At 36.5% G+C, this 23,061-nt stretch overlaps 2 protein-coding genes and 1 long non-coding RNA gene across 11 annotated transcripts in view; all 3 read left to right on the top strand.

Annotated features, from left to right (window-relative positions):
* Positions 1 to 778: 778 nt before the first annotated feature.
* On the top strand, positions 779 to 5,857 carry LOC113746246 (uncharacterized). Its single transcript, XR_003462687.1, has 2 exons — positions 779 to 1,422; positions 5,049 to 5,857. It is a non-coding gene; the product is annotated as an uncharacterized LOC113746246 (long non-coding RNA).
* A 2,997-nt stretch (positions 5,858 to 8,854) lies between these two features.
* Positions 8,855 to 16,836, top strand: spi1b (Spi-1 proto-oncogene b). The gene is made up of 5 exons (XM_010731223.3): positions 8,855 to 9,242; positions 9,774 to 9,864; positions 11,231 to 11,412; positions 13,919 to 14,069; positions 15,233 to 16,836. Exons 1-5 carry the CDS (start codon positions 9,201 to 9,203, stop codon positions 15,544 to 15,546), a joined length of 780 nt encoding a protein of 259 aa, XP_010729525.1. The 5' UTR covers positions 8,855 to 9,200; the 3' UTR covers positions 15,547 to 16,836.
* A 3,390-nt stretch (positions 16,837 to 20,226) lies between these two features.
* Positions 20,227 to 23,061, top strand: part of mybpc3 (myosin binding protein C3) — a 32,343-nt gene continuing 29,508 nt past the window's right edge. For 6 of the 9 annotated variants that reach the window (XM_027281699.1, XM_010731218.3, XM_010731222.3 and 3 more), the window contains exon 1: positions 20,275 to 20,365. In XM_027281699.1, coding sequence (XP_027137500.1) covers positions 20,341 to 20,365 — 25 coding nt within the window. In that variant the 5' untranslated portion in view covers positions 20,275 to 20,340. Of the gene's footprint in view, positions 20,366 to 23,061 lie in introns of all 9 variants that reach the window. The other 3 variants (XM_027281698.1, XM_010731215.3, XM_010731221.3) reach the window with 2 other exon arrangements.

Here is a 23,061-nt window from a genome sequence, read left to right as displayed (position 1 = left end):
GTAATATTCTTTTGGTTTTGCAGATTTCAGACGGATCACATGCGAAACTGTTTGCATTTTGCTCACTTGAAAACTGGGCCACAGGTTTGGAGGCTAAAACAGCCTTGTAGATGCTTGCTGGTTTGCCTGTCAAATTGCACGTCAAAGTGACTTGGTCAATTTGTGGCTCAGGCATGTCACAAGCCAATCAATTAATCTAACACGTATACTTCTGTATCTTAAAAGTTAAATTCAAGTGGGTTCCTTTCTCTGCTGGATTTCTGCTGTTTACACTGATGACTGTCCCAGTTCCATACAGTACAGACATGATTACTTAATCACAAAATAAAGGCATGTAACTGTGAGTTAGTATCTTCTAAAAACTCTTTGCAATGAATGTGTAGTATCATCAGAAATATACATTTTACCTAAAAACTGTATTTGCAGGTTGTAACTCTGCACCTCCTGCAGCTGTGGGGTTGTTTTGTTTTCATATAAGCCGGTATCAATTCTCTTCACCATGGTAGCAACTGCTCTGTTTTTCAAATGAGCTCCTCTCATTCATTCAGTGAGATGAAATGAAAATGGATGAGCTGAGCTGAATGTTATTCATTCCAGTTTCGCATGTCACTGAGGTGCCACCACTGCTCTGACACTCCCGCGCACAAATTGATCAAAAATAGTCCTGTGAGTACACGCCAAAATACGTTCTAGCACTTTTTGAAATATAGTTGCTAAATTTTAACAAGTTCTCAGTTCCTGAGATAAAGGGGAAGATAAAAAAGCATGTGTAGAATTCAAAGTGTGACCAAACTTCTCTAAAATGTTTCATGTGTTTACATGCAATTTGGAAACGCTTGGAAACTGTAAATATATTTTAAGCACTCAGAAGTGTCGGAAACATGCATCAGCTTACGCACTTTATTAAAAAGTTGAGAATGAACACATGCCATTGAAAATAGATTCTCAGTGGACATGCTGTGTTTACACAAATTGATCACTTCTGCTGTGTGCTGGTAATTAATGTGCAGTAAATACCAAAATAAAAAATAGTCAGTTTAATGGCGGCCACAGGCTTTACATTCAACATTTGAAGATGTGACTGCATAAAGTGAACTCATCAAGTCCGCACTGAATATACACTCTGTTCAAAACTTGTTCGGCAGGAAGAGTTTGTCACCTTCTTGTTTTAATAAGGAAGAAGAAGAAGAAGAAGAAGAAGAAGAAGAAGAAGAAGAAGAAGAAGAAGAAGAAGAAGAAGAAGCCTTATGGTACCAACCTAAATTGGTAGAATTAAGGAAGTTTTTAGTTCCCCTGCTAATTCAGAGATATATAGAAAGGCTGAATTTTTCAACCACCTTTGGCAATTTGCTTCGAGTAGTTCAACAACTCCCCTTTGGACACCTTTACAGCTCACCGACGGATGTTGTACGGAGGGCGACGGTAAGTCTAAGTCTGTCTGTGGGAGACAGTGGGCGTATCCTGACTTTCCTTATAGAAGCATGCTGATATGACATGGTGTTTTAGTATTACTTTGTGTATTGTAGCTCTACAAAGTTCATTTTATGAGCTGATAATCTGTTAAACAGCACTTTACCTGCGCTATTTACTTCTGTTTTATCATATATTTTAGAGCTGTGTTTTTTTTTTGTTTGCTTATGTTTTAATTTTTTGTAAAAGATGAAAATTATTTTCCTAATGTTCCTAATAGTCTGCTTTCCTCAAACGTAAATATATATTTAATATTTCTAATCTTTAAACCTGACAGATGGGAATTTAATTTAATTCAGTTTTTAATTTGTATTAATTTAAAATGCACAAATCAAGAAAAAATCTATGTACTTTTAATTACTGCTAATAAGTACAAGTCTTTTTTTTTATTATAAAGGCCTTCTTAAATATAAACTTCATGTTGTATTGGATACAGTTTTTTGTTATACATTATTAACCAAAGTTGGTTATTATTTGAATATATCCAATATTAAGAACAGTACAGCCTGTCTGTGGAATTTTTTTTTCTTTCTCTCTTCTATCATTTTTTCCCCCAACTGAATTACTCAACTAAGCTCAGAAGAAATGGTGAGCGAAGAAGACAATTACGAAATCTGAATACTGCCACAGGAGTTACAGAGTGTGGACATCAACCTGCAGTCATTCTGGTCAAACTGATGTTCTGCAGAGGAGGAGTGCAACACTTCCTGTTGCGACGTACCCTGTATCCTGTTTTCCACAGTCAGTGGTCATGCGTGTCATTCCCCCTCTGTGAGGCTGTGTGGGCACAATCTTGTGACCCTGTGCTGAGAATCTTCTGAGACTAAAGAGAAGAAGACTCTGAACAACGAATGTCAGCAAAAAAATATGTTTAATAGCACAATGAATATAAAGTGAGGTCTGTATAAGTATTTCATTGTATAATCCCTGTGATCTGAAGTATTAAGTAAGCTGTAGCAGTTGTTTGTTTTTTTTAACTAAAAGACTGTACTTCCTTCAAAATATAAGTAGGCTCTTAAAATAAATACATACAAAGATACTGATGAGAACATTCACACGTCCGCACAACTCCAGGGGCCAAACTATGTGACCGAGTATTAAGAGGTGCCAATGTAACTGTTTGTGTGCTGTGAGATTTAACCATCATAGATACGTATCTTGTGACTGCATTTAGACGGAAAACTGTGAAGCGCGCAGTTACAGCCAGGGTGGAACCAAACCAGAAGGCAGCACATGGTCAGAGTTACTGCAAGGCACAGTTATGTAACTTCACAGGGCTTCACCTATGATAGAAAACAGATATAACAATGTTAGCAAGTCTATTTTATACATTACATCTTATTGGACATGTTTTTATAGAGCAAAAGGAGCCTAACATGGATGCCTGCTTTATCTAAGGCACTTCAGTGTATTATATACCTACCTATAACCTGTTGATTAGTGAACTTTAGAGGTGCTTGTAGGGGGACTGTTCCCTACAAATCGCTATACAACACTGTAGAAACAAAAAATAGAATTACAAGTAAAAGTCCAACATTGATAATTGATTGATAATAAGCTTATGCAAATATGTTATGTAACTATGTTAAATAAGAAATAATATATTCTTAGTCTTTGAGTTAAAATTTTACGCCGTTATACTCACCTGTGTGCATTTCAGCACAGACTAACGTTAGTTAACGTTAGCAAACTTTTAATCTCTCTAAACAGATATCTTTACATTATTACATTACATTACATTGCATTTAGCAGACGCTTTTATCCAAAGCGACTTACAGAGGAGGACATAAGCATATGAATGCAGAATCTACAGGTAAGGACAAGACTTTGGACGAGTTCTGGTTTCTGTTAGTTCAAATAGCATTGACCAGTTGTCTTTGGTTGTGGGCTTTGGTTGCATGCAAGTAAACATTCTGTGTGGAGAGTAGAGGAGGCCAAAGGCATTGGCCAAAATTTAATTTTCTAACCCAATCAGTTATTGTTTGAAGAGAATTCAGCATTCATGTGCAGATATCTGTTTATTTTCTGTGATCTCAAGTTGCTAATCTGACCGTAAATAATGAACAGCACACAACACAGAAGAGCCCAAATATCTGTTTGGTGGCTACATTGGAAGCCCCAAAACTTCACCTATTGCCCCAGAGGCTAAATCGACATCAGATGATGGCCGATTCCAAGATTGGTTCCAAGATTGGAAATTCTTAGACATGATTAACTGTCTTTGTGATTCTTCTTACTTGCTATCGTTACATTATATTATACAGCAGTACACAACAACAAAACACAGTAAAAGTATAGAAAATGGCCATTGCTAATTACTTATAATGTGTAATGTCTAATTTTAAAGATTTTATATATTGTTGGGTAATTTAACTTATAACAATGCATCTAACTACAGCTGAGGTCTGAAAGTAGCACAGTAAAAAGTATTATGTTTCCATCTTCTGAACTGATGTGGAGTAGAAGTACAGCTGGTATCTCAGACTTGTATCTAAGTATAATACGTAAGTAAATGTTTTGAAAGGTTTTATATTGAAATTACATTCCACACTGATTCAGTTACATTGTGAGGCTTTATTGTTAGTTTGTCGGCTGTTAACCGCAGCATCAGATGATATGAATCAACACGTCTCTGACACAGACTTAGCTAAAACTGGACTTTGTGTGTGTGTGTCATTGGATTTTTTTTCACACTAGATTTTATGTGTGTTCATGTTATTGTGTGTGAAGAGTTTTATAGCTAGATGCCTGGTTCCATGGTTAAAGGAGTTAAAAAATCTCATAGTGGTGCTTATATTACACTTCATGGCCACTTTTTTAGGTACCCCTATACAATTTTATACAAACAGATCTAATAGAACAGAAATTCTACATTTATGAAGATTGTAATGTTCTATTTTACTGTCAGCGAGGTGTTAACTCAATATGTTTATGACTGAGGATGTAGTTTAGTGCTGTGCTGTATTTCGTTGAAATGTGTCATTAGAAACACCTCTCATTATAAATTAAACAGTCCAGTTGACCGCAAACTACATATTCATGAAGCTGAAATAACATCTAGTATCAATCAAAATGATTGTCTTTGTAAAGGTAGAATTCATGGCTGAGCTGCTGTAATGGATTGCATTAGATTTTACAGGTTTACCCAATACATTGAGCTACTGGTTACTGATTGGCAATGCTGGAAACAATAACAATAACATAGTCACTAGAGAAACAGATGCACATGACAAGTGGAAATCTTTGGTGCAGGGCATGTGATCTGTCAGGGTCGTGATGTTTGTGGCCTTTTTATGATTTTGCAATCTGCCTGCAGAATGTAAAAAAAAAAAATGTTAAAGGCTTAAATAGACATAGTCTGAATTTAAAATGAATCAGTACAAAATTTTATAGTAAGTAACAAAACAAGAGGGTTTGTGAGTTTGTAACAGTGATTTTGGTTCAAAAGAGGCCAAAAGTGTGTTTCTTCATTTTACTTCAGTTTCTAATACATTTCCTCTTACACAATAATGGCAATTATGTCACCATTTTAGTTGTCACTGCATACATGGTAATGTGTCTTTATCCTCTTCTTGTAGGCTCCAGTACAAAGTTGAAAACTGCTGCTGCTCTTTCCCACAGAGGATGACACACTGTGGTTTCAACTACAGCACCTGAAGCTGCTATGGAGTCAGGGTCTTATTAAAGGACATTTCAGCAGGTTTAACTGCATATTATAAGAAAGAGCTGCACTAAATTTGCACAAAGATTGAAGAACAGTGGATTATAGCACAAAGTCTGGCTGTCACTCACACGCACAAAAGAAAAATCCACCAACAAGGCAACAGACCTCTACAGAGTTCCGAATCATCCTGACCATAACACGTAAATGGATTCGTTTAAAGGCAGTATTCAAGGAACTGAATCTGAAAGACAAGTCACAGTTCCTCATTTATAATATGTCACTGTTCGTGTGCGTGTACTCCATGCTGCATGTACTTAGTGTCTAAGGCCACAAGGCAGACAAACAGGCTCAAACTAGAGCAGATCTTTGTATCAAACCAGATTTTACGGCATTGTAAAACTCCTCGGAAAGGCCTCACAGAGAAGGGCCATACCAGATATATAATTAATCTATATAAAGATTAGATTAAAATAGTCAATGTTAATGTTGAGTCAGTGTTAAAGTTATACAGATACGGTTTATACAGTATCTATCACAGTAGAATGAACTGAATTAAATACATTTTAAATTACACCTCAGGAGATGCATCAGTAATAAAAATCTATATTTTCAATCCATTTCCTCTACTGACCCACATCAGGTAATGTGTTTTCTCTACTGAATCATTCTTTTTTAGCTGTTGTTATTTATTGCATTTCTCAAATAAAGTACTACACCAAACAGTGTTATTTTTGTCCTTTTGCAGTATGTAAAGGTCTATGAGGTCAGAAACAAACATCAAAAGACTGTCTAACAATCAAACACAGACAGCACACTGATTTTAAGGGTGAAAATAAATCCATTCTCATGACACGATTCATATTTTCAGTGTAGTTCAAAGGTTTTTGCACTTTTAGACAGGTGCATCAGATCATGAACTCTAAAACCTTGCGCACTGGTGTCGGTGCTGTTTGCCAGTGTGAATTTTATAGAGCACAGAAACATCGTCAGTAAGTGTATAAGGGTTAGGCAGTGTGCAGGTTTTTATGTTTTTTCACAGCTAAAGCCACGTGCATGAATCAGAGACTCTTTGACTCATCGGATCAATTGACTTAACAGTTTTATATAAAATTAAAATGTACTCAGTACAGCTTTTAGATGCTTGTACTTAACTTGAATATTTGCATGTTGTGCTTTGATATACTTTTACTCCATTACATTTAAAGTCAATGTTAACTTTGCAGGTTCAGATTTCTAAAACAAAGTATCACCAACAACAGATAAATTATGATGGTTTATTGTAGATCAAGGTACCCAGCTTCATAAAAAGTAAGATTAGATCCACCTTTACCAGCTGCAGCATTAAAGTGATGAACACATTAATGTATTCATGTTTAATAATCCAGTAATATAATGAATACGGAAAGGAATGCAGTATGGAGTTGATGTTAGTGCCAATTTGTACTTTATACTACAGTTGTGTAATTAGTACTTGTCAATGCATCAACAAACAGTTCAATATAACTAAATTTAACATAAGCTCATATACCATAATTATTAATTGATCAAACTTGACTTAGTATTAATGTACGCTGAGTTTTACTCAGCATCACATTTCAGGAGTTTCAGGTGGACACGGAATGTCGCTTTTAATTTTTCTGCTCAACATGAACAAAAAGTCACCAGAAAAAGAAAAAAAACACACATTATGTTTTGGCTTGACTGAAAATAGTGATGATGGAAATAGTGCCTGGCTTGCTGCAGCTCACTCTGTGTATTAATACTCTTGGAAAATGCTACTCTATATGTCATCAGTTTTGCTCAGCCAGCTGTGATTAAGATGGGGCCAGTCGGGGCTGGCCACACTCTGCGTGGTTTTAACAGCTCCCCAAACACATTGTAACGATCACAGTCCTCCAACACATAAAGCAGGGTGTCATATTGATCGTAAAACTTTAAAATGACAACTGGCATAAAGATGGCAATGTCTACACATCCTGTTATACAGTTTGGTTAAGAGCAACACAGACTCTGCGTGACAATGTTGTTGATAAAGGAGCATGAAGCACAATATTTCCAGTGAGAATGACTATCTGCTGCAGCTTCATCACCTCTTCCTGTGTGATCGATGTACCTGAATATGTTGCATGAAGTATAAAAGCAGAATCTTAAAGAGGATTAGGAGTATTTGACTATTTTTTACTGTGTAGCTGTGATCTTAGCACCCTTAAAAATGAACATACTGACCGTGGTTAAAAGTTAAACATAACCTCAGTATTTTGATCTTACATGAAGTCATATTTTAAGCGCATCGCCTTATCACAAGGCTGCAGTCTTCCTCTTGAGCAGGCAGTGCTAACAATACACTCTCAGATTTGTGCTGCACTGCTACTGTACTTCAACAGCTATCTCAGCATCTGGGGAATATGGACTGTGTTTAGGTGTTACAGTTTTCATGATATGTTTAGAAACTGCAAACCAGCATTTTGAACATATTCAGCATTTATTTTATTTTATCTTATTTTTAATTTACCACAGTGTGTTAAAGACTTTTCCTGTAATTTTACAGCCAACAAATTCAACCCACCACATCTCTCCTCCCCCCCTTCTAACAGTATCTTCTCTTTGTGATAAAGATAATCTTAATCTCCATTTAACTCGGTGTGGTCACAACACAGATACTGTACCTTCATCTTATCTTCCAGCTGTGTGAGTGTGTATGTCTGCATGTGTGTGTGCGTCTGCATGTGTGTGTGTGTGTGTGTGTGTGTGTGTGTGTGTGTGTGTGTGTGTGTGTGTGTGTGTGTGTGTGTGTGTGCGTGGGTGGGTATGTTTGTGTGTCAACATTTTTCCTCAACAAACTTCTGTTTACATCACCAAACAACATGTTTTAGTCATTTTGCTACAGTGTACACTTTCAGTCCATCAGTTTCAGGTCTGCAGAACCGGAGGCATTTGTTGTTTACAATGCGACACCTAGACTTCACACATGTTGTACTGACAATCTAAATATAATATGCATTGTAACAGCAAACCCTGTCTTTGTTGTGCACTGTAAACTCTGTAAACAACTATATCTTTCAAATAAATGTAGTTATGGTTCTGATTCTTCTTATTACTGGTTATAAAGCATGGTATATTGTACAACAATGAACACAGTCAGTGTGTTATTATCAGAATATTTGGTAACACTTAAAAACACAATCGATCCTTTACACGCCTCATATAAGCCTTAAATGAATGGTTTATAACACACTGTAATGTAGTGGTGCACAGACATTAAGACATGTATATGTGCTATTATAACTTCCTCAGAGGAAGTCATGCTTATATGATTAAATATATTTTATGTTTTACTATATTTTCATTCATTATTTTCACAAATCAGCTCTGCAAGAATTAATGAACACGAAATACTTTTTCATACCTGTTTCTAACTACATTACAGTGTGTATCTGTTTAATAAATGCTTATATACTGCTTATAAATGACACCCATTACAGCCTGGCCTGTAAAGCAACAACTTCAACATAATTCAAATGAAAAATATTTGAAAAAGCACAAGAAATGAAATAATATCAACCAAATTTAAAATATGAAACATTCAACGCTTCATTGCCCATGTGTTTATCACTTTTATCTAATTTATTTGGGTAGAAACTGACAATGAGGAAAAACCCTTGATTATGATTGGCTGCTAAGAGGAGGGGACAGTATATAGACCCTGAAAAATGTGGAGTTTCATGGTCTCCCCTGACAAATCATCAAGGAACCTTTAGCTGACACACTCTGTTGCTCCCACCCACAGACATTTTACAGAAGTCAAAAGTTCCTTTTTCATTTTACAGTCAAACAGCGTGCCCTGTTTATTTCATTTTATCTGACACGGCTGGAGGCCTCCAAGAGTATCTAAGTTTATAAGTGTGTGCTATACAATAAGAGAGAGAGAGAGAGACATTTTTCGGTCTTCGTTGAGTGAGAGGAAATTTTGAAACATTGTGCAATGTTGCCGCAAAAGTTTTGAAAGATTGTGAGAGTGTTTTGCCAGCAAGTGCCTGAGAGCCGGTCCGTTGGAGAAGAGGTCTCCATGTTGCATCCATACAAAATGGAGAGCTACCTCATCCCGTCTGTAAGTATCATTTATTTTATTTTTTATTTAAACTCTCATCAGTATTTTTAACATCTGAGGCTTGAAAAGAGCTTCTTAGGTAGTTTGTTTTTTATTGCAGCATTAAACAGAAGCACATTTAGTAGTCAAGAGGATGGACAGCATGTATTATTTCTTATTAGATGACTTAATGTGAGTTCAACTTCAATTTGAATACAGGACACAAACTGTAAGAGTCTTTTATACTACGGGAAAACATGAAAACGAAACTCTAGAGTTCTTGAGAGTTTCAGAATAGGAGTTTCAAGAAAAGGGTCATTATTATACCACAGACTTAAAAATATTACTAAAGCCTCATCTGATTACAAACTCATATATTTTGAAACAAAGCAAACGTTTTATAATAGACCGATGTTGAGTATAATTAATTCCTTTCAATGATTAGAAGAGTACAATCTATGCTGGCTGCATCATGTACAGTAGCCAGTAAAAAAAAAAAAATTCTGTCATGATACTTTGTGGCTGAAACTTTTTTTTTATTTGCTATTGCAGCACTCAGAAGAAATCTACGACCCTGAGATCTACAGACATCAAATTGCAGAATATTATAATCCGTATGTCTTAGAAGCAGATATCCAGGCAGGTGAGTTTTACTTTGACATTGTTATTTATCTCATGTGTCTGAATTTTAATCATCACTTGTTCCCATATTTATTATGTTATATATCATATTTATATTACATTTTAAAATGCTTAAATAATTAAAATCAATGAAATAAAAATAAAAACATTTTAGAATCACCAAGAACTAAAAATGACATGAACTAAACCCACTGACACAAATCTTGTTTTCCTTTTTATTTATCATTAATTTTAAATACTGCTTTTTTAATTATCTAGTCATTTTATTCTTTAATCTATTAACCATGACCTGATGTGGTGACTCTGACTTTTCTGGTATGCTGTACATAAAAAGCCTGCTGCTGCATGTGCAGCTGGAGCGTACCACATTAGGGTGTATGGAACACAGGAAACAGATGCCATTTCTTTCGGCTGCTACAACTACAGACATAGAACAACTTTCGCCCCATGGGGCATGTTGATACATGAGAGGTGCTTTACTTTCTCTTGTAATCAACTGCTTTGAATATTGCACCAAAACAATCTAAATAGGGAAAGAAACATGCTTTTCGTGATCTCATAGCCCGCTGAGAACGCTGCAATTGCTGTTGTGATAAAAATATCTTAGAAATTAAAGAATAAAAACAAAGATCAAGGCAGCATTGTAGAATCTGTAAAACATGCATGTAGTATCTGTGACATCAACCATAGGTTTCTGAAGCTTGTGGGGCTCAGAGTATAGTGGTGGCTCTGGCCTCCTCCATCTTGGCAATCGCGCCTCTGTCGCCTCCCGGTTAATAGATAAAAAATAATAATAATAGTAATAATAATAATAATTGCTGAATTACTTGTTGATTCCAATCTGACTCTCCTCCATTTATATGGTTATACTTAAAATATGTAAAAACTGAAACTTGAACAAGATTTCCTTGTTTAATTCTTAAATGCATTCTGAAAAAAAAAAAAAAAACTGTCAAGGACAAGATGTGAAGGAGTGCAAATTTAAAGTCAACGGCTGTGGCGACACTGCGAGTGTGGCAACAAACAGGAAAGAGCTTCATGCTGAATTCTCTATTATTCTCCTCGTTTCACCCGGTTTATGCAAACTCAAGCACTATGAGTAAGCAGCTTGCTTTGTGTTTGACTTAGTAGTTTTGGATGAATTTTCACAGACTTACAGGATTTTTTCATGAGTCATCTCTAACTGCTTAAACATGTTTTTCTACTGCATATAATCATTTTAAAGGCACACTCATGACTATTGTAAGATGTTTTCCAGTTATCCTTACTGGGATCCCTTTCTTTTTTTTCTGTTCTTTCTCTTTTGTGTTCATAAGACACAAGAAAAAGCTGTGGCCATTATGCTGTTTCTCACCTTCTCTATTTAGAACACTGGGACTACCACCCTCACCCACATGCACACCCTGTAGAGTTTGAAAATCTCCAAGAGGCAAACTTCACAGAGCTGCAGAGTGTGCAGGCTCTGCATCCTCCTGGCATCATACGATACGATGCAGAAAACCTGCTCGATCCAAATCTTGGGGCACATCCGCATGTGTTACAGCAACCAGTAAGTGCTTCTGTCACCCAACAACACTTATTTATACATTATAAAATGAGTGGTTGGTGCATGCAACAAACAAATTCATGTATTCAAATGTAAAAGTATAGAAATCATAAAGCAAAAAAGTTGCAGCTGTTGTAATGGGTAGTTTTTACTACCTTGGAGTTAATGTTGAGTTATGTACTGTATTATTAGTGAAGCTTTCCTGAACACAGTATACTACTAATTGTACTTTTTGTACAAGTTAATTTTGGTGCTATGTTTTTAAAAATATAATGACAAGGAAGTAAAGACCAGACAGTGTCTGAGAGGCTTTATGACCTACACTCACTGACCTTGGTCTAGTGTCCAATAATGCCTGTAAATCCCCCAAATATCCTTTTAGCTGTCTGCCGATGACTTCAACCCCAACATAACTCACAGTTTGGTTTCAAATCAGTGAGGAAATTTAGGGAGGCTTTTTATGATCCTGTGACAAAAAACAGGAAGTGAATCTTTGAGTTACAAGAAAAACTTTAATGTTAATCTTTTTTTATTATTTCAGTTTTAAAATAACATTTTCTTCAAGTATGGTCTGAATGATGAGCTAAACTCTGTCACAACTGCATGCTTCACTCCTCCAGTCGTGAACCAGTGAACTAGAACACAGATCTCTGGTTTTGGACTATATTAAAGTGCAGTGTGTAGTTCCTTTACATTAACACACTATCGTAGGTTCATTGTTACAAATGCTTGTTGAGCAGAGGTAAAAGAAAAAAAAAGAAGTGCATTTCTGTAAGAAAGCACATGACCAAAAAAGCTCACTGTGTGATGTATGTGTGATGGAATAAGCAGATATAGTATATGGGAAGTAGTCAAATATCAAATTAAGTCAAATTAAACTATTTTAAAATTCTGAATATTGACAGAAGTGTAACTTTATATTCCAGTTGTCATTGTTCTTTGTCATCAGCTTCTTAAGGTATTGAAAACAGATGTATACACTAACACGCATACTCAAACACAAAGCCACTAAAACACAGGAAATGTTTCATTTCAGCTACACAACTTGTGTTTTTGCTGTCTGTATCCATTACAAAGAACCCACAGAGCACATGTGCTCTTAGGCCATACAATGGTTATCACTTGTGAACAAGTGAAATTTCCCTTCTGAAAAAAAAGGACTGCAATTTTTATAACGGGAGAATGTGTTGGTATGTGACAAAAAAAAAAGAAGTGTTAATGCATCAATTGAAACTTGGTACAATGTGAAAAACCGCTGTTCTCACATGGACTTCACATGCAGGTTTTCACCACCAACTGTTTTTTTTTTTGGTAAAGGATGTGTTGCCCACCCAGGCATACAGCTATAGCAGCGTCCACACATCACAGCTCATGCAGAGAGAGATGTCGCCTTACTCTTTCACTTACAGTGCGAACATTTCGGTGCAGGATATGTGTCTGATGTTAGGTACAGTAAATCATTAGCCACGTGATCTGGTCTTAAGGTCACGACTGTCTGAAAGCAAGCAAGCAAAAAAAAAAAAAAAAAGATTGAACATGTTAGGTGGAGGATGACTATCGTCATTTGTGTAAGTGGATTTACTGTGAAATGAAATACACATTTATACATATATCTATATATGATCAGGTCATTATTAGTGAGTAAAATGTATTTGTGTAGTGCATTTGTACAGACAAAGTCACAATGTGATTTACAAGGGCAACATACAATATACAACAACAGGTCATATTATTACAAAAACAATACACAACAGAAATACATGATGAATACATGAGATAACCCGGTGATGACCAGGACCTGTTGCATACAGGTTACCAAAACACCTGTCCAAACAGGTGTGTCTTTAGCAGCTGTAAGGATGCAGGCAGGGCAGTCCAAAGTTTCAGTGCTGTGGTCTCAAAACCTCAATCACCATGGGTCTTGAATCAGGCAAATTTATTATATTTGACCTGAGAGGTAAGCTGATGTGTATGGGTGATTCAGTAATTCAGTCATGCATATAGGTGGCCTGGCCACGTGGTCCTCTGTATGTGACAGTGATTATTTTGAACTGGATCCTAAATGCAACAGGGAGCTAGCGAAGAGAACTAAGTGAAGGGGTCATGTGAGGCCACTAGGTCTGTGTGACCTAGTGAGGAGTCGTGCATAACATTTAGGATTGTCGGCAGATGATCAAAAGCAGACCTACTCAGTGAGTCACTGTGAGATTAGATTAGATAAAGGCATGTACAAGCATATCTAATTCAGACAGTTGTAACTATAAATTTGAGTTTACTAATATTGTGTGAATAGAAAAAACAGCTGCTTAGCATGCGTGTCAAAGGACTGATCGAATATTACCCCTAAATTAGACAGAAGAAAGAAGGCTTTGCATAATCATAGTGGAAGCTCAAGTGAGCTCTGCAGTTTGGTGTTCACTCTCTGGTTCCGTAACACAAGCTCCAAGTTAAATTATTGCTTAATAATATATTGATTTAAGACAAACTAACTTTGGCTCCTGTGTTGTAGGTAGCGTTCTTCCCTCGGCCCGTGTATCCAACACACATGTCCCAGCGCAGCTCTGATGATGAGGAGCACGGAGGAAGAAGTCCCCCGCTGGAGGTGTCTGATGAGGAGTGTCTGAGAGATCGGGTCCCCTATGTCACCTCAGGAGATCTGGGTAAAGAACCAGCTTTTCATGCCATTTTATATTCTACTGTATGTGTAGGTGGTGAGCACTGTAAATCTCTACTGAGCAGATGACACAGATACTTTAAGACACAACAACTGTGCTGGTCATTTGAAGACTCTCAGTCATCCAGGTCATGATATATCTAGAAGTGCTAAAAGTCAACTGAGTTGCTTTAGATTCTTGAATCTCAAGATGTGTGCAGTTGCTTCGGTATTGAATTATCTTTTGTGGTTTAGTACGTGAGTTGTTTCCACTCATCATGTCTTCTGGATTGTATTGTCTTGTTTCTATTGCCACATGGGGACGGTGGAGGTTTGACATTGAGTCACATCAGCGTTGTATTCTGCTGACAATTTAAGATGCGTTTTTAGGATGAGCAACTAGTTGCACAACAGCTTTTACACTGCTGGTCATGCATCTTCAACGGAAGTAGGTTTACAGAAAGACAAAGTGGTTGTCTGCTGTTCGTCTAGAATGTCTTTGTCTGGATTTTTACATTGAATTTTACATATTTTATGAAGATAATGGCAGACTATCCAGTGTGGATAATCAACTGTTTATAACCTGCATAAATGTAGCACTCACAACCTCTGTATTAGCTGCTTTCTAGGTAATTGTATTTTTGTTGGTGTACTAGGTTCACCAACCAAAATTCCAAACCAAAGTTATGCTGTGCCATTCTTAAAAAAAAATATGCTCAAACACTGACTCTCATCAATTTCGCTATATTGGGATAGGCAGCCATTTGTAAAGTGATGTAAAAAATGTATACGCCACCAAATATTGTATCCTAATATTACAGAAGCAGTAATTGCTATTGCTTTATCACTAAGCACCATGACAACGTGGAAAAAACTAAAAAGATTACTCATGGTCGGTTAGATCTGCTTAAATTCCTCAAAATTTTAGACAGCTTGTACTCATTGCGCTGTCTTATAAAGTCACTTTTTAGTCACTAGGTTGCTTCATGTCATGTCTTGTATTTGAGCTCAAATATAGTAATACTAGAACATTTTTATATGGTTGAAACCTAACCCAAAAAAAGGTTTTGACCTGATGAATTCAAGTGTCACGTATTTAATGTGGCAGAATTGCAAAGTGCATATCACTTTAAAATTGGTAATGGTGCAACTCTCTGATGTTTCCAAAAGGCAATAAGAAGAAGATCCGTTTGTACCAGTTCCTGTTGGACCTTTTAAGAAATGGCGATATGAAGGACAGTATCTGGTGGGTGGACAGAGACAAAGGAACTTTCCAGTTTTCTTCCAAACACAAGGAGGCTCTGGCACATCGATGGGGGATTCAGAAGGGAAACCGCAAAAAAATGACCTATCAGAAGATGGCACGTGCGTTGCGCAACTATGGCAAAACTGGAGAGGTGAAAAAGATAAAGAAGAAGCTGACCTATCAGTTCAGTGATGAGGTGCTGGGGAAGAGTCATCTGGAAAGAAAACCATATGTGTAGGCAAGGGGGAGGGGGGGGACTGAAATGTAGTTTCTGGTGTTGGATGTTTAATCAAATCCTTCTGATCAAGTAAAAAGCATTTTGTGAATAGCCCCATTAATGCTGTACAGTGAGATCAATCCTTATGAAACAAGAGGCAAAATCCCCCAAAACTCTTTCATGTTGGAGACCATTTTGTAAGTGTCAGTCACAGTAGAGAGCTTGGTTTGGCTGTCTTGAATGTTACAAAGTACTTCAAAGTAGCAGGACCAGTTGTAATGTGTAATCTGTAAATGTGTACAGATTTGTGAATGAGTATTCAGATTTTTAAAAAAGTGTCACGTAAAGTATCTCCTGTTTGTGAATTTTGTCCTCTTTGGCTACCTCTACACACGGCCCACTATCAGGTGGGGGAAGCATTTACGACATGGTGGCCAAAGTTGGAACTGCAAGTCATGTGATGGTAGCGTTCACAGAGACATTTGACATACTCATCTAACAGAGATCAACAGCATCCAACAGCATCAGTAAAATTGTGAGGAAAATCATCTCACACAATCAACTGCCATCACACTTTGAACCGTAAGAGCTCAAACTACTGCAATAAATATCAGCGAGGGTAGACTAAGTAACAGGAACACTTCAGTTGAACACCGCCATAAGCCACATCATTCAAAATGAACATTTTCTGAACATTGTTTTTTTTTTATCTTGCTCTCTCTCTTTCTTTTAATTACGTGTCTGTTGGTACATGAATGTATAGATATGTATGTATATATTAATAGGTACACTCTGTTTAGTAACAATTATATTGATACTTAGTACTTCCCTTATTGTTAATGTGGAGTAACAAAAATAATAAAGGTCAGAAATTGTGTCACAAGATGTTTTTAGAACAGGAAATGTATCAGTGATATGTAATGACACATTATTAAAACAAAAAGTGTAAAAAGAAATTAACTTTAAGTTGAATCATCACCTCTCAAAACAGTTTTAACATTAAGCATTATAGCCTTCTTGAAGGAAATATTTATCTTAGGACTGCATTAATTTCAATTGGGTGCAGCTGAGCGTATATATTAAAAACCCTACAAAAACAGTTGACCATGGTCAATGAAGGCATTATATACATTTGCAAGCATAAAAAATTTCTCAGGGTACAGTATGTGCTTTTATTTAAATTAATTGACCCCCCCTTTAATACCTCAAAAAAAAAGTGCTAATCTGCTGATACATATAGACATCAGCTTTAAAACAGCAAAACCACTACTAGCCAATATGAATATCTTCGACAGAGACAGAGCGCATCACGTCATAATCTGAAAAACCACATCCACCTGGGGCAAAACAATCTGCGTGAATTGATATTTACAATTATTTAATCGAATCCTTAGGTAAGGCCTCGCATAGCTTAGTTGGCTTCAACCTCTACTTGTCTGTAACATGTATACAAAGTTTTATTTACTTTTATTTTTTATTTTAGCAGCTTATAAAAACTTATTTCTGGCTACTTCAGCCTGCTTGTAGTGCTTCCTACTACACAGCCTCTGTTGTTTGCTAGGAGTGACAAGGAGGAACCTTCATGTAACACAAAGTCAGTGTAAATCCATGAATTGCGCTCCGTCTCTTTGACTGCCCAGTAAAATCTACAAGACCACAGTTGTTGAGGACACCGGCTTTCAAATCCGGATATACATTCACAAGTTTTTGTTCATGTAGATTATACATTTTATATTTTTTATTTGATGTTAAAATAAAATATCATTTTGGGCACTATACATATTGGCCAGCAGGGGGTTATCTTAGCTTACCATTTAGACTGGAAGTGTTGGAAACGGCTAGCCTGGCTCTTTCCAAATGTTCTGGGTTTTTTTTTTTGGGTTTTTTTATCTGTACAAAAACGTAAGGTGACAGTTTGAAATGTGCCGTTTGTGGTTCTCCAGGGAGCTATTTGCTGGACTAATGTCTGAGACCACTGACTTCCTGAAGTCTTGTGAGCACTGTGAGGTTTGATGTTTAAATAATAGGAATAGAAAATTTATCAATGCCATGTATTGACAGAATAAAGTATAAAGAATTAACATTAAGTTGAAACAGCATCCCTCAAAAACAGTTTCAACAAAAACTGAACTCTTGGAAAGAAAGTGAATAACTGTACTTCCAAAAATGTCAAACTATTCCTCTAATGACATGATATGACATGATACATGATGTGTTGACGGTGCACAGTCAAAAGACAAAAAAGGAAAAGAGAGAAGGGGATTTCAGTTACATGGCATATTCCAAGACTCTGGGTCACTCTGACCTTAGCATGCATTTGTTTAATGTGGGTGTGCACACACACATCACTGCCTATTTTATTTGGAAATGTCTATTTATACATTTCAAATGAAAATCCTTGTTTCATAACATGTAACCACTATTTGTCCTCAGAGAGTTCAAGGTTCAAAACTTCACAAGCTTCCAGCTGTGTTTGACTCTCTCTGGACATGCTTAAGTTCTCTAGTTTTAATTGTGGGTAATACTTCTGTTTGTATACATCAACATCAGCAATTTAATATTGCAAGAGATACAAAGAAGTTGATGGCAATTGTCATGATTACATGAAAATAAAATGTTTTGTATAAATTAATAAAAAAAAAACTCTGCATGTTATGATTGCAAATTGGTTGTAAAAAAAAATAAATTGCTCATAAATGTTTGTGTATTGTAACTGTTAACTGACAACATCTCACCCCAGAGGTCAAGCACAAACAAAAAGAAGAAGAGGTTAACACTGGCATCTATGAGGTTAGTACATGGCGCTGTGACCTGTCTCACTCTTTTTAAATATACACTGCAGGAGCCAGTGAACCGTGTGAATTTTCACAAACATACTCTCTTCATTAACAATATATATATCTTTCAACAGAAATATAGGAAGTAAGTGACTTAATTATATTCATATATCACTTTTCACTTTTCATAACCACATTTGCAGATGAAAATAAGTTTAATAAAGTTTGATAAAACAACACTACAAACCTGAAATTAAATAATATAATAGAAAAAGACTGCAATGCAAAGGAGTAAACACTTTAACATGTAATGTGCAGTGTGGAAATATAAAAATACCACAACACCTGGTGTCCCAAGAGCCAACAGCTCCCCTCAATGGTCAAGCTGTAACTGATACCCATGACTAACAGGTGAGAAGAGGAACAGAAATGGCCTTGAATAGAATAGAATAGAATAGAATAGAATAGAATAGAATAGAATAGAAACAACACATAAACTGTCTACTGAAATTGTTTTCTGAATAAATATGAGGTGATACAACGAGTCCAAAGAGAGTACATGAGTTGCTGAATCATGCTTAGATTTTAGATGTCAGTCAGTATCATGAGAATGAATTATATCTAAAACATAAAATCATTATTCACAAGGTTCAGTAGCTTTAAGAAGAAACAAATGTGGCTCTTGGTTTAAACTCTGAATACAGCACTAGTCACTGTTGTGGTCAACTAAAACCGCTTCTCACAGTTAGTTTCCGGCTGCAGGGTTCGTTTTTTTTTTTTTTTTTTCAGATTAAGACCTTTCAGATTAAGATCAAGATTTGAGGCTGGAGTCTGTAACACTAACAGCAAGATAGTATATTATAGTACCAAAATAAAACTGTACTCATGATCTGCAATAACACTGTTATAACTATGGACAGTCGTACATGTACATGTATTTGTTATTTACTCTTGTCCAACGACTTTTCATCCACTCACTCTTTCCTTGTCTCTTTTTAGCTTCCTCTGTCAACGTCCTTTTTGGTCTTTCCACCTCTGCCACTTAGTCCATAGAGGCTGCTGAATCTGTTTACATTGCCTACTTCACCAGCTCCAGTTCAGGCATGACACCGGCTCCACTCTCTGTCAAAAAACAAACAAAAAATGGGTAAACCTCTTCATGGTTGTCCAAAACGCCTGCGGTACAAACAGTAGCACTGACCTCACAGTCTGGGCAGCCCAGCTAACAAACTGACCTTAGCATATATTAGCTACAGCAGAGCAGTTTCTTACTTGGCTGTCCATCAGGAAATATTGATGCACAGCAGAGTGAAAACAGGAAAACATTTTCTCCATAAAATATGATCCAGTTTCACCAAAATCAGTGAAATAGTTGGTGGTGTGTGACTTACTTACACACTTCATGTGGGACAACATACCCGGAGCACAAAGTTACATAGTGCAAGAAACATGGGGCACAGACCGGGAATGATAGAAACACCATTGACCTAATTATATGTCAGTGTAGCATTTCTATTATTTTATGGTAGAAAGGTTACACAATGTTGCTGTCAATGAAAAAGAAGAAGTGCTGTGGATCGCTTAATCTCAATCATCGTCTTGTAATCATTCTTAGATTTACGAGGTGTCAGAGTGCAGCACAGATGTGGGGAGAGCTTTTTTGTGGATTCAGTGTTCTAAATTTAACCACACATCCTCTCCCCTCCCTCTCAAACCCTATCAGTCAGCCGAGGTGTTGGAAGAAAGGATGGTTGAAATGTAGCCTGAGGTCAGGCTGGGGGTGGGCTGGGGGCCAGGTTGCTCCTGGAATGGGATGAGCTTGATTGGGAATACAAGGGGGTGGTTGTTGTTTTTTGGACATTGTGTTGGGCCTAGTTAAAAAAAAAAAGAAAGTCAGGAGTCAGGAGCGGTGGGTTGGTTCATGAAAGGAGGGGTAGGGGTGGCGGGGGCTACACTATTAAAGGCATAGGGGTTGAGATAGACAGCAGACTGTTTAGGAACAGTGAGTCAAGCTGTGGAGGAGAGGAGATCATTCAGGATGCCAGAGCCAGTCAAAAAAGCAGGTAAGTGTCCTCATTCAACTACTTTTGAAAATGAAGTCCTAAAATTTAATTAACACATGAACAGTGCATTGTTGAAAAACCAGACGTACATATGACCTGTTATTGTAACTATACTCATCATTGTGTTAATAACGTGCCGTAACTGATATTGTGTGGTATATTTTACTTCATCTGTGCAATCTTCTACTCAAACAGAAACTATGACATTGTTTATGTGAATAATATGCGTGAGAAAATGTTGTACTCTGTTGAGCCCTGCCACTCCTCCTCAGGAACTATAAACCACAAGCAAACCACTCACTTCAGAGCTTTACATTGTTTACATGATAAAGAGTGCCACTGTTGGACTGCAGAATAATGACACACGTTACATTTCATATAAAAGTTTATGGAAGGTTTGTGGAACACAATTTTGTCATATTGTCACAATTAAAACTAATTTTTGCCATTTCAGTATCATTAAAATGGATGCTACAAAAACTGGCATACCACTTAAATTTAACAATTTTTACAATTATTTCCAGAAAAAAAAACGTCTGTAAAATAGAGAAATCACATTTCTGAATTTAAAAAATGAAAATAAATTTCATAAAAAATCATTATGATCAAATGTACTATATACAAAAAATCTATGATGTGCAAATTGCTATACATACTAATATTTATGGTAGTAACCATAAAATGTATTGTGACAGACAGAAATTGGCTGGTGGGTAAAGAATGCAGCTTAAAATAAAGTTATAACAACGCACCATTTAAAGTAGTTTTCTTTGCAGGATTTTTGAATGTATTCCATGGCTAAACAAGGTGACACAAGTTGGTAATGTGATGTACCAATACTCACGCAGACAGTAGCCACAGTCACAACATAGTACATGCAATTATCCACCATCGGTTAAAAGTGTTTTCCAGTCGTGTGATAGTTACCCTAATCCCTTCTGGCCTTGTCACAAACTCAGTCAGACGTCACACGACATGGTCCAGGTGGAAACATCGTTTGATGTGAAATGGACACTGTCACATTTCCAGCATCACTGCATTCACAAAATGTTCTGCAGGATTCCTACTTGACAAACGGCTTTCCATGCTTTTTTCCCCCTGTCTTTGATGAAAATGGATTGTTGTTTGTGGAGTGAGAAGCCTGACATATCAGATGACACACAGCAATCCAAATGTCCAGCATGTGTGTGTGTCATGGCTTCTAGTGTCGTTTGCTCAGGAGAATAATAGTTATCTTCTTAAGCCTGTAATATTGCTATTAATTAATACAATCACCAATGGGATGTTTTTCAGTCTTTTGAGGTTTTGCAATAAATATGCTTCTATAATCGATATTTCGATATTCATATCAACAATGTTCAAGTATCAAATGGCAGTGTGATAAGATGTGACAATGTGAAAATGGTCTACGGAGGGTTAACACCTGAACCTGCAGCTCCATTTGGCTTTACGAAGCTTTATAACAAGTTTCAGCTCATTGTCTAGCTGTTTGGCTGCAGCTTTACTCTTTTGCTCACTATTTTCAGTGAAAAAGCTCTAAAAAATTTTTTACAAGTTGTTCCTGCTGAACCAAAGTCTGTTATTTGATACACAGATATGGGGTCTGACTCATGAAAACAGTGGCCCAAAGTAACTAACATGAAGAAAGAAAGAAAGAAAGAAAGAAAGAAAGAAAGAAAGAAAGAAAAGATTTTTAAAAAATGTAATTACATAAAAATCATTAGATGTAAGAACGTCTAAAAAACTACTTATGAAGTAATAACGTCTTCAAGGCTCAAACTCATTTTTACCTTTTGAGTTCGAAAAGGTCAAGAAAGTCTACAGCTAATTGAACCACCAAACCCGTCTCTTGATTAATAACATCAGTGATAAAATTAGTAGGTATCAGAATGAGTAGTAGTTCTGTCTGCCATGTTTATTGTATGGCAATATGCCAAATAAACCTTTACCAGCATATTTCCTGAGAGTGAACTGTAATTTATTTAAATAGCTAAATAGCACAATTAACAGTGGTCTTGTTGTTATTAAGTTATTAAATCAAATGTATTTTTATTATTAGTGGCATATGCTACAAACAATTGATTCACTTTTATATGAACCACAACTAGAGCCCTGTTACTTGTGTGATAAAGGTGTGAGAGGTTAAAGCACCATGAATGATTGACAACATAACATGAGATGTTGTAACAGTGAACGCTGGCTGCAGACAGACTGAGGAGACATCATTCATCCTGTGCGTCCAGAGTCACAAAAATAGAGTCAAGTTAATCCCTCAACTATGATACCTGCACCCTTGTTACAGCTGAGGCCAGCCAGCCTCATTTATTAGGCCAGTACATATATCCTATATTTAAACGCATAAGGTCAGATTACAACACACGGAGGTTTTTTGTTCTGTGTGGTTTACAATGGTCTGTTGAACTGTTCAGGATTTAAACCAGGAAAAAACATGCATCTGAGTTACGCCTACAGTGCATGTCATGTTTCCAAACGTCTGCTGGGAAACACATGTCTTCACTCAGGGCTGTCAGTTACAATCAGTATTTTTAGGTCTTATTTTTTTTTAAAGATGACAAGTGTTCATGAATGACATTGCTGTGTACACTGTATAACGTTTTAAAAGAAAAGAAAATGCCTTGTACATCAGGAAAGGCAACAGCTGCCATTTTACACAATGAGTGTTAAACTTAAAATAA

The sequence above is a fragment of the Larimichthys crocea genome, chromosome VIII, assembly GCF_000972845.2.
Source record: "Larimichthys crocea isolate SSNF chromosome VIII, L_crocea_2.0, whole genome shotgun sequence".
NCBI lineage: Eukaryota > Metazoa > Chordata > Actinopteri > Sciaenidae > Larimichthys > Larimichthys crocea.
Note: the sequence above shows the minus strand (reverse complement) of the source record. Positions and strands in the feature narration are given on the sequence as shown.

Coding starts and splice junctions, on each gene's coding strand:
- spi1b (XM_010731223.3), top strand. CDS start 9,201: ATGTTGCATCCATACAAAATGGAGAGCTACCTCATCCCGTCT. Junction 9,865..11,230: donor AGAAGCAGATATCCAGGCAG/GTGAGTTTTACT, acceptor TTCTCTATTTAG/AACACTGGGACTACCACCCT. Junction 14,070..15,232: donor TGTCACCTCAGGAGATCTGG/GTAAAGAACCAG, acceptor TGTTTCCAAAAG/GCAATAAGAAGAAGATCCGT.